This window comes from Nanorana parkeri, unplaced genomic scaffold (genome assembly GCF_000935625.1).
Source record: "Nanorana parkeri isolate BGI_ZX_2015 unplaced genomic scaffold, ASM93562v1 scaffold753, whole genome shotgun sequence".
Classification (NCBI taxonomy): Eukaryota; Metazoa; Chordata; class Amphibia; order Anura; family Dicroglossidae; genus Nanorana; species Nanorana parkeri.
The window spans coordinates 99,827-112,572 of NW_017307021.1; the positions used below are offsets into that span (position 1 = coordinate 99,827).

The 12,746-nt window shown below is 41.7% G+C and overlaps 1 protein-coding gene across 1 annotated transcript in view; it reads right to left on the reverse strand.

Moving 5' to 3' along the window:
* Positions 1–257: 257 nt before the first annotated feature.
* The window catches only part of SORBS1 (sorbin and SH3 domain containing 1), a 194,427-nt gene continuing 181,938 nt past the window's right edge, over positions 258–12,746 (reverse strand). Inside the window, exons 34-35 of the mRNA XM_018564475.1 lie at positions 2,221–2,333; positions 258–857 (exon numbers count right to left, since the gene is read on the reverse strand). Coding sequence (XP_018419977.1) covers positions 790–857; positions 2,221–2,333 — 181 coding nt within the window. The 3' untranslated portion in view covers positions 258–789. The remainder of the gene's footprint in view (positions 858–2,220; positions 2,334–12,746) is intronic.

Sequence of the window (12,746 nt, forward strand, 5' to 3'; positions counted from 1 at the left end):
CGTGTTATTTTCAGCTTATAAATGTGACAGTAAAAATAGATGTTCTGTTAATGTGTGACCCTAACCACAATTGTTATGTTATACTCTCTTTATGCATAAATGGAAGGCAGCCAAGGAATGGGGACAAGCCAGAAACTTTAAGATCCTGTTCTGCCTCCAAAGACAAAGTCCCTCTACTTAATAATGCTCCTCTCACAATTGTACCATGGCAGATATTATGAACACTGGTGACAAAGTGAATGTAAAGATTTTGCATCACTGCATTCCTCATTGTGCCCAGCAATAGGTAGAAACTTAGGGACCAGGAGGTAAGGTGAGAAGCCTGCCCCATTGTTGCCTCTGGAGGGCAATGTTTAAGGACAGGTTTTCACCTTGCCGCGTGGTAGCGATGGACCTAGGGTGACCAAACATTGGTTCTTCAATTCAACAGAAACAGGCAAGAGCACATCCCACCTATTATTCCATTAGTATCATTTCAGCTCAGCAAATGGCTTCTCTGTATGCAGGAGACAGGTACACTTTCAAAAATAGGTATGAAAAGGAAAGACTCCTCATTAAAATAACAGAACATTAAGGCAACTTAGTAACAACAGATTGACTAGCGGGAATAACTCTTCATTGTCTCATATTAGAAATATAGAGTTGAACACAGTACTGACACATGTAAACCTTGTTTGTGTAGAACCTTAATGAATACATTCAGCAAATGCCTTCACATAGCATAATACCATAAGCCGGTTTCTTTATAAGTATAGCTTAATAATTCTGTAGCTGCGTGCTGTATCGTCTTTAGTAATACAATGGCTTGACATAATTGCCGGGGAACGTGCCAAACAGTTTTGTTCTTCTTGATGTACCTGTTACAAAATAAAAAATTGAATAAGCAAAGCAAAATTAGAATAGCTAAGAAGCAAAGTTTAATGTTAAACTCCAGGCAAATGGGTGAAATAAACATATTATGTGTGTCATCTGCCAAAGGATTGGTCAGTCTGTCCAGAGATGCACCAAAAATTAAGAGGTGTTCTCTCCAAAGTGAGGGAACATATCCTCTTATTTGCCACTGGAAAAGGTTATACCATTGTAAGATTTCCTCTTAATTCCTGTTTCTGTGACCGCTCAATCGTTTTGGATTTCCCATCACTTTCTGTTCTGGAGACAATGGTCACCAGCAGGGCCGGATTTACTCTCTCTGCTTGAGGTTCCTCAATGTGCCCCCTTACCCCCCATGGAGAATGGCAGACCTGCAGGCTGCATACAAGTGATTGCTGAGATCATTGCCGAGATCACAAGTACACTGCGGAGATCGACATTGCTGAGAGCACATGTACAAAACAAGCGGCAGCTTCTCCATGGTACATTTAGCTCTGCATGAACAAAGCAGGGCTAAATGTAGAAAAAACTACCCGCCCGGAACTTCATGTCCGAGGCATCGGAAGATAGGAATCCCACATCCCTGCTGCCCCAAGGCCGGGCCTTGGTTGGCCTTGTGGGAAATCCGGCCCTGGTCACCAGGACCAATAGTAAGGATGGATCTCCGCAGCATAGACACAGACACCAATAAAAACCAGTAGGTTCTAACCCTTCTAAACCCAACTAAAAAGACAGTAAACTGTATAGACATATCTGGGAACGATGCAGTAAAAGAAGAAAATGCAAAAAAATATCGTATTCTCTTTAGAGCTTTTTTGCCGTCTTTCATTTATTTATTAATGCTCAAGTCATATTAACCCCTCTAACTACAGTATGCATTATCGCTAGTTTGCTGCTGGGCCGGTGAACAAATATAATATGGCATGTTTTTTCTGTGCACCTAGCACCATTATATCTCATACTGTATCTTTTCAGTGTCACGGGTTATAAATAAAGGAAATAAAAAAATTATGATTTTTCCCCCCCCCAAGTACAAGTAAACCTTTTGTTAACACTTGTACTAATTGAAAAACTTGAAAATTAAAAATAAAACATAAGAGCAAGAACAATGTGGATTGGCCTGATCAAAGATTATAATGGGTTTTACAGGTAGGGACACTCTTGGCTATTAAAAGGCTGCTGTCTTATCGAGTATTAGATGTTGATTATGCAAACGATGTGCAAGATCATGGCCAATTGTTTAGAAGCTCAGAATATCTCTCAGAAACAAAATGAATTCTAACTAGCAGTTCCACATAGATTATGAAAAACTGTGTAATGTGGTGTCTCTACTTGAGTGAATAGTCTCACCTACAAACCACCCGTCATCGCATTTTTCCATGACATCAACAATGTCTCCATCTCTGAGCTCCAACTCATCTTCATTCTGTGGTAAGTAGCTGTACAAGGCCTGAAAGCTAAACCTGAAAAGTAAGACAAAGAATAGATCAAGCTATGAATACAAGAACACTAGAATATAAATGTAAGTTGTGTAGACAAAATCTGACTGCAGAACGATGTTTCTGATAAAAGATCATTCTGTAGAAATACATCTCTGATTAGCCAATTATTACTATTATTATACAGGATTTATATAGCGCCAACAGTTTGCGCAATGCTCTACAATATAGGTATGATTGTTTATACCGCTAAAAGAGAGTGGTTAGAGAACAAAAACATCCCTAACTAGGGGTCGACCGATATATGGTTTTCTCAGAAGTGATACCAATTATGGGCCACCTTTCAGGCCAGAGCCGTAGCTAGCTCCTTTTGGGCCCGAGGCAAGAACAGAAAATTGTGCCCCCCTCCCCCAACAGACGTGGGCGGTATGTGGCATCTTAATGAAAACATTTTTAGTTTCCATGTTTCGCTGTGTTAGCGGCCTGGTGCCCCTGTTGCTAATGCAGCCCTGTGCTCACCATGGCAACGGGCAAGGGGGTGCATCCACGCCGGCCCTTGCTACGCCCCCTCTCAGCTGCGCCTGAGGCGAGTGCATCACTCGCCCCATGGTAGCTAGAGTCCTGTTTCAGGCTGATAAACATTATCAGGTACCAACATTCTGTTTACATCCAGCTGCAGGATCTTGCACCGGCAGCTGAGTGTAAACATCTGATATCGGTCCACCCCATCTGATGGTGGTGAAGGGAAGCCTCCACTCCACCCAACACAGCCCCCGTGGCCCCCTCGCCACATTCATCTGCCGGTGGCTAGATTCCGCAGCAGGCGGTGCAATAGCCAATAGCAGGCTGGCTCCTGCACCCGCCCACTGCCAGCTGTCAATCAGAAGAGGAGTGGACCTGAAGGAGAAAGTTAGCAACATCTGCTGTTTCTTTTGTATTCTGACAGTGACGGCCGAACACTGTCGCAATACCTGAAAAGAGCCATAGCTCATTGGCTGCTGGCTCTATTCGTACAAAGATTTTCCTGGCTCCTTCTATCAGCTGATTGAGGGATGCCAGCCGATAAGTTGCAGACAGTGGCACCCACTGTTCAAATTTTGTCTGGTTCCTCAAAAAACAGTCAAAATTTGCACAGTGTATGGCCATCTTTATTATCAGTAAATTTAACCTATGCTGATAATTTCAAAATTTGTGAATATCAGGCCCTGATTATTGGTAGATCCGATAATCGGTCAACCCCTATCCCTAACATCAGTTTTTCAAGAGTGACAACAATAAGCAATGGGCCAGTGAAATGCAACAGGCAGTGGCGGAACTACCGCCGGTGCAGCCGGTACTCCCGGACGCTGATCCGGTGCTATCCGGCGGCCGGCGGCCAGCAAGTGCTGGGCCCCCCAGGCTGAGGCTGGTGCGAGGCCTCGCGCTTCCAGGAATGTGATTGGAGAAGGGGGCTGCGGAGATATGATTGGAGAAGAGGGGGCTGTGGAGATGTGATTGGAGAAGGGGGTCTTTAGATATGTGATTGGGGAAGGAGGGGCTGCAGAGATGTGATTGGAGAAAGAGGGGCTGCGGAGATAAGATTGGAGAAGGGGGCTGCGGAGATGTGATTGGAGAAGGAGGGGTTGCGGAGATGTGATTGGAGAAGGAAAGGGTTGCGGAGATGTGATTGGAGAAGGGGGGCTGCGGAGATATGATTGGAGAAGGGGGGATTCGGTGATATGATTGGAGAAGGGGTTGCGGAGATGTGATTGGAGAAGGAGGGGCTGCAGAGATGTGATTGGAGAAGGAGGGGTTGCGGAGATGTGATTGGAGAAGGAGGGGTTGCGGAGATGTGATTGAAGAAGGAGGGGCTGCAGAGATGTGATTGGAGAAGGAGGTGCGGCTGCAGAGATGGGAAGGGACCATGATTTGAGGGCTGGGGAAAAGGTGATGGGAGGTGCAGGAAATATGTGATGGAAGGGGTGCTGGAGTTGGGGGAGAGGTGCAGGGGGGGCCGTGGTGATGGGAGAGTCCAGGGGGCATATGAAAGAACAGGTGGCATGAGAGAGATGGGGAGAAAACAGGCATATCTCCTAAACCTACAGGGGTCATTAATAGGTTTAAGAGATATGCGTCTTCAATCTATAGAAAATAAAAATTAACCTGTCCCCATTTATTTAAGTGTAATAATTATCTAAAATGCTTTAACATACATCCTAATATTTAAGAAAATCTACTGCTAATTTTAAGAAGATCTCCAGAGTTGTTCTGACTTCTTAAACCTGTACTATAATAAACAGGGTGTATGAGTGTGTGCACGCATGAGTAAATGACTTTGCATTTTTGTATGTATGTATGTATGCATGTGTGTACATATGAGTGTATGTATACGTGCATATGTAAGATGGGGCCTCATGTTTAAGTTTCGCCTTAGGCCTCACAAAGTCTAGAGCCGCCTCTGGCAGTGAGGACTCCGCAAACAGAACACACACAGGAAACAGCTGAAGACAGAAGAGGTAAGGGTAAATAATTAATTAAAATCATTATTATTTGTAGCCTAATGTTACAGCAATGCAGAATGGCACCCTCTATGACTTTTCCAAAAGGTCTTTTGAAAAAGTCTTCATGACGAAACATGTCAAGGAGGAGTTAACACGCTGATGTCATCAAGCTGATCACTGTGGGAGAAGCTGTTTGCCAGTGGAGGAAATATACAGCTCTGCCTATTAAGCCTTGAATGTAAGTTTTTAAAGAATCTATGATTAAAAGTTTTTCACACTATGTGGCGTCTACATTTTTTTCCATGCGGCACTGAATGAACTACAAGGAGAAATGTGCGGAGGAGGCTAATATTGGCCATTTAGAAGGTGGATTGACAGGAATTGGAACAACTTGAACCCACCAAGTTTTTTTAAAAAAAACAGCAAACTGAAAGGAGATATTGACTGCAAAGGAGGTTGCCATCAGCTGTCCTGGGAGAGAGGATTTGAATCTGAGTGCAGTTTGACCATTTAATAGTGGTAAAGGAGTCTGGTGAGTGTATTGATTACACAGAAACACTGAAGGTGCCCATACACTGCACGATTCTCGTACGAGAATCGTGGGAAATCTCGCGATCGTACGAGAATCGTGCAGTGTGAATGAAGACGTGCGACCGTTTCTACTGTACGGTTGCACGTCTTTTGTCTAAGGAGCATGCTAGAAAACCAGCGGAAAATGGCTGGTTTGAACGATGCTCGGGAGACAAATGCTGAACGGGCCGGTGTGCGCACGCGCACACTGCCCGTTCAGCATTGCAGTCATCGGAAGCCCGCCCCTCAAGGGGGCGGGCTTGCGATGATCGCAAGTACGATCTGCCTGTCCAAGATAGGCAGATCGTACGTTTTTTAAATTACTTTACAACCATCGCAAGACTAAGGTCTTGCGATGGTTGTAAAGTGTATGGTCACCTTGAGAAATACTTTTTTGGAATGTTGAACATTTGCACTTTATATATTGCTGACATATCCTCTTGAAGAGCCCTTTTTGTTTTTTGTTTGTTTGAGACCAAGTTGTGGAGTTGCACATGTTCCCTGGATCACAACACATTGCACATGCAGTTTTGAGTTTGTATTGAGTTTAACTATAGGGGAGGTTGCATATTATGTTGGGGCTATCACTAGTCACTTTATTGTTTTTGTATATTTATGTACAAGTTGTAAGTTTTTGAGCGCAGTGACTTTGTCTTGAGATTGTAAAGAGTGACTTTAGGCTTCACTTGTTTTCACTGTTGCTGACACATTGCATTGAAAGGAAACGCCAAATGCGCGGATTTTATACACAATTGCAGCACCCTCTTGAGAGGACTACAAATCTCAGCAGTACTTTATACAGAAATGCCATTGTTATATAAAGTATTGTTGGGATGTGCAGCTCTCTATAGCCTGTGCCATTCTGCATTGCTGTAAATATAATTGGGATGCACCGATATATCGGCCGCCAAAACGGCACTTTTGGCTAAATGCCGAAAGTGCCATTTTTTCTGCCGATACAGCGGCGCATCCCTGCTTTCTTTCCTCCCCGCTCTGTGTCCCAGCGGGGTGGAGAGAAAGTGTGACAGCCGGCCGAGCGCTGCGGGAAGAGAGTGCTGTGTTTGTGGGGGGGTTTTGTGGGGGGCCCAAAAAATGTTTTGCACCAGGGCCCTTTGTTCCTTAGGTCCACCACTGGCAACAGGGCTAACTGTTTGTACCCCAAGAGGAGTCAGACAGGGAACATCTTGAAAGGGTAGGGAGTGTCCACAGACGTGATCATTTCCCAATTTTAAAGTAAATAGCCAGATCAAGTAATAGTCATTTTAGGTGTGTGGACACATTTGGTTATCAGACAACATACAGTTTTATTCTAAAGCAAAATACCAATCCTGCCTTGCAAGGAAGACATCATCATATTTTTTGGTCTGGTTTAAAGTGACACCTAACTCAGGAGTTAAATCTTAAAAATGCATTCAAGTAACTTAACTATTAACAAAAATGTATCTTATTTGTGTATCACTCGGCTGTAGTTCCTCAAATCATCTCTGAATTGCTGCTGACACTGTCCTTCCTTCTGGATGGTGGCTACTTTTTTTCCCTATGATCCCTGTGTGGGACCATGGTGAACACACACAGGGACTATGGACAACAAATGTAGCCACCCTCCAGAAGGAAGGACAGTATCAGTACAAAATTCAGAGAGGATTTGATGATCTACAGAAACATACATTTTTGTTAATAGTTAAGGTACTTGATTGCATTTTTGAGATCTAACTCCTGAGTTTTGTGTCACTTTAAAGGATCCTGATAAAATGCATATATAGGGACTTATATGGCTAACTGGTTTGATGACACAGTGTATGGATGTAGGCTAGAAACCTATCTTGACTTTTCATCATTTCTTCATCACGACTGGTTGGATTCAACAGGACTATTGATCATTTAGTGGTGAAAAAACCACCAATTATGCGATGAGCTCCCCATTTTATAAAATCTGACCAGATTGTTCCTCCACAGAAGAGAATATTAGCAAACTATATTTAAGGGCATAATTTGGTAAGTAATCCACCTGTGTACCCACAGAAATAAAAAAAAAAACATCCCGTATTTGATTACAAAAGTGACGTTAATTTAAGATAGGAAATGGAGTGTCATTAAACAACCAATTTTATTATAAACACAATATGAGTAATAATACTGTCAGCCTCCAGTGAATATGAAGGCATCTGAACAACAGTATTGCTACATCCCTGGGATACAGTAAATGTGTCTTAGGTTAAATTCCACATTGTTTCATAAAAATTCTTAAACATGTAATAATTTAATGTGAGTGCTATGTGTTTGCTAAAACAATTAAATCATTTAGAACACAGGCCGATTCTAAGTAAATAATATCCATGCCGACACAGACCTCTCCTCCCTGTATCTGGAATGTAGACAAGGGATGGGCAGGATGTAACCAATAGTGTGGTTTGTGTTGAGGCCGGGCACTTCTGAACTGGATCCTTCTCCATAACTTTTATAGTTATGTATGCATTTTAAATGGTTTACCCTTTTCAGCCCTACTACTTATCTTTTTATTTAAAAACAGTTGTTTCATAAAACATATTTAATGAGCTAAATGTCCTTGAACGCAGGAAATAGCTTGGAGAATAAACATCTCCCCACTTTCTGTTTGTTAGAAGCCAAAATTCAAAACTCAGTTTATGTTTTTTCTATGGTATTACCTTGAACATCAAAACAAAAAGGATGCAACATCTTAAATTTAGTTTCTTTAGGAAGCAGCAACAGTCTGCGTAGAAAAGCCTGTCCCCTGCAAGCGAGCTGAAGAGAAGGACCTTGCTCTCTGTGTGGAAGTAAATGACTCTCTGTAGAGGTCCAACATACACCCCTTCTGAGCCTGACAAACATCACAATAATCAGCAAAGCTTGTACTGCCTTGTTGATTGGAGAGCTCTACCTCTCACTCAGCAGGGGGCGTGTTGGACTTTTGTAGAGAGACCACTGCTTCCACACAAAATAAGGGTCCTTCTCTACAGCATGCTGGCAGGGAACAAGCTTTTCTACTTAGGCTGTGTACTTAGGCTGTGGCTGCTAAAGAAAGTTGAAAAATGCAAGACTTTGCACACATGGCATATATTTAAACTGAAATTTTAATTGGTGTTTTTAGTGAGCTACTAATAATGCTAAGCAGTAAAAACAGCAACTGTGTTGAATTCAAAAAGTTCACTCAATTTACCTTAATCTGAATTTTATGTAATTCAGGGTGGTCTTTAATATTGATTGGACCCCGGGCAAACATTTTTTTGGCCCCCTCCCCCCCCCCGGCTACTCTTCTGAGTTTATTTTAGGTTCTTTATAGTGCAGGTCTGTGCAGCATGCATTAAATAACACAAATGAAACCTAATTCATGGCTTCCACAAATAGCTGGCTCAGAATGTCATGTTTGAGCTGTGACATACATTACAATAAAGGGTAGCCGTTTGACAAAGCACTAATCTTAACTTCCCTCGGGCAGCTGTGTGAATATCTGACATTTCCAGGCAGTCTCTCCTCTAATCTCCCCAGCTCAGTGACACGCATTCTTCCTCTGCTTATATAGCTAATGGAAAATATGAAGCAGCACAGGAAGCCAAGAAAAGACATGACATAATGATTGGTTGAAGAGGTATTTCCTATAGCACAAATACAGTAAGTCAAAGGGCATATGGTGCTGGTTGACGTCATGCCTTTTGTTGATGTGGAAAATGAGATATCCGACAAGTGGTGTACATGATAAACTTGCCCGGAAAAACAATCAAATGTCTGAATGAAATATGAGCATTCCTTTAGGCCAGGTTTTATTTCAATCTGCAAAGTGTGTGGTCAAGTCTAAGGCATGCAATTACATCTGAAGCATGTGTCATCACAAATTTGCAGTTTATAAAGTCATATACTATACAGGCTAGTTAGATATATCAGGGACTGCAGTTGTTGAATCTGTGTCCCCTTTCTGTGCTTTGCACACAATCTCGATTATATTTAATAAAAGTTGCAAGGAACAAAGTACTAATTCTTAAAGGGAACCATTACTGAGAGAAACATGGGGACTACCATTGCTGCAAATGCTATTTGTCTGCGTGTTATGCCGACTCTTTTGACTCAATATTTTGAGTTTGAGAATGCAGATAAGGATCTCTGATATTTTTCTGACTTTCCTTTTCGGTCTACTTTATTCAGGTCAGTGACTAAAAGTATTGAAGTCAGAAATTCAGCAATAGCAGTTAAGTGACCATCACCTAAGCTGGCTATGCTATAGTCTATTTCTTTCATTATTTTCCCAGCCACGCTAAACAGCATGGATGGTGAAATATTCCCAACTGGGCTATTTTATTTTAACAGCCACCAACAGAACACCTAATACCTGTCAGAATACCTACTGCAGCTGACAGTCACTGTTTGGCCAGCAATTTTTGACACAGCTCCTTCAACAAAAGTCACTTAAAAATTAACTTTTTTTCATATTGACTGGTGCCAAGAGAGCCAACCACAGCTCAAATTTCAGTCAAGTCAGCAGGACTCAGATAAAATTCTAGCAGTGTTGATCTTGTACTGATTGAGCAGACTGACTGGTTGTTAAGGGTTACTATTTTTGAAAATGAGATCTTTGCCCCCTAGCACTCTATACAGAATAAAGCTAGAATGTGATCTGTGGCAGAATGAAGGTTCCCATACACAGCCATACTGTCACAGATAATGTGCCAACTATATTCCTTAGTATGGACAAAAATTACTCCTATGTCCGGCCAATAATATTACAGGTCTCAGGCAGCTAGGAATTCTTGTACTCTTTAAATAGGAGAAGAAGACTGGCTTGGGTTATATGATATACCAGTTAGTTCATGGCACATTTTTTTGGAACCTTGGAATACAAATATCCAGTAGTGTAGATTATGACTGCACCTGGAAGCCAGTGGCCAGTGTTTGAACAGCTTGATCTGTTGGCATACAGATCATTTTTAGAAGATAATTTATAAAAAAAATGTTATAATCCTAAACCTTATAATTAGGGATGCAAGGATAACGGTTTTTCAGTATGGAGTACAAGTACCGATATTTATCTATCAGCACTCGCCGGTACAGATACCGGTACTTCCGCTAGCATGGAGCCACCTTCCCGGGCAAACAGGGAGCCGGGCGGCGTGTCATTACCCGCTGCCCGGCTTCCTGATTGGCCGGTAAGTCGGCTCCATGTTTCCTCATGGCATTGCCGGTCAGAGGAAAGCTCTGGTATCGGTGGTAATTATCGGAGCATTTGGGCGAGTATGAGTATTCACCCAAATACTCGCTATCGGCACCAATACTAGCATCGGTGCATCCCTACCTATAATAAACACATTAAAGAAAAAATTTGTAATTATGTTAACATTGTTCACCTGTCATTAGAAAAAAGTTATTGCATGTCAATGTTTCAATCCTAAAGTAATAGAACAAATCATACACAATGTGCAAGGGCATTTCAGAATTACTGGGCACTACTGAATATGTATTGGTAATAGTAGATACATTCATTATGGTTTATAAGACCTTTTATGCGAAACATCATTCAGCTGTTGGTCTACTCTAGCCACAATTCTGGCTAGACATCTAAGACAGGGGGGTCATTTGCTGAAAATCACTGTTACACAAAAAAAACAACATTCAGGGGTTCTCCCCTTTACAGATAATTTTCTAAAATGTGCTAGTTTTACACGAGTGATTTTAATAATGGTTATCAGAATGTACTAAACAATTAATGTAGGCTTATGTCATCAGATGTAGTCAACGTTTTGGCCTATGCTCCACATTAAGAGGGTCTTTACTAAACTATGCATAATCAAATAGATCACTACATAGACATTCATATTTATGTTGTATGCATAATCTGTATGTACATATTCTGTCCTGAGAGAAATATGGAGAGTACCATTGATGAGCCCTTCTGAAAATGGCAGTTGTCTGGCAGTCGGGCTGATCTAATGGGTCAAATACTTCCTGAATCACATATCTAGAGCAAATGCAAATATGGAGTTCTGACTGGCTGCATGCATGTCCCAAATCAGAAAATCAGAGGATCAACAAAAAAAAAAGTCAGAGGATCAGCTTGACTGGGCAACTAGCATTTTCAGAATCAGCACAGAAACGGCTGCCTGCATACTTTTCTTGGCACAGGTTTCCATTAATCGACCCAACGCCCCTTTATCACATGAAACATCAATATTAACTGGAATTTTTCAGTGGTGTTTTGTCAAAAAAAAAGGCATGCATTTCTATTTAGCCACCTTTAGATGATGGAACATTGCTGTATGATACACATTAGCATTTCCTGTACCCAGAAGCTTTAATTCCATTCTATCTGGCACTGTCGCCAGTGCCTTTTAACTCATGTTAATGTAAGTACGTATGATAGTGAACCAAAATGATAGTGAACAAAATACTGAGCAATCAGTAATATTCCAGATATTTTGAATGTGTTATTTGTATTTAATTTCAGAAGCATAAGAGTGGGGATTATAGCTGTGACCAGGTCAGAGGGGAACCATACATTGATCCCTGTTCGTCCAACCTGACATCAATCGACACCTAGAAGTTACAATGTTCTCACCACACTAAACAATTATGGGGTAAGTGTTTTTCCCTATAGTTCTCCTCAGGGTCATGGGAGGACATAAACTAGCGTCCTCCCGTGACCCAAAGCTCAGTATACCGCAGCTGGGACGGACTCCAACATTACTGTCGAGATCCACCCAGCTGCGTGATTGACAAGGGGGGGGAAATCCCTGCAGGGAGCCGTGAGTGACAGGATCGAGAAGTGAGCAAGCGGCGGTATGTATTCGCTTACTTCCCGATCTATTGAGCCGACCTGTGACAGTTTCATTGTCACATGTCGACTCAAACTATGAGGTTGAGTGAAAATCACTCACCTCATAGTTCTCCTTTAAGCATTACATTGGCCATACTCCAGCAAAATTTTGTTTGAAAAAGTGCATTTTAGAAATGTTTGTTAAATTTTCTAATATCAAAAGGAGCAGGATGGAAATTTCTTCTCGAATGAATAAAACAGTGAATGTCGTTTTCGTTTGGGAAACTATGCATTTGCTAAATCAAACGAAATGTTGAATGACATTCATCAAGTCTCTGATGGCAGTATCGGATGTTCTGACAAGATTTTTCGTATGAACGTTAGTTTGAAAATCTACCAGTGTATGGCCAACTTTAAAGTGTCTGCTGAATGAGATTCTCCTAGCACTATTCAGAAACACTCGCAGGTATGTACAATAGGAGAAGGAAATCCAGTGTCAGCTTAAGGTAAGTAAAGGCCAGAGGTTGCTGCTGGATAACACCTGCAGAAAGGTCATTGATATTTTACTTAAAGTCCAACTCCAACCAACTTTTATTTTAGTTTTCAATAGAGTGGGTAGGAGTCGGA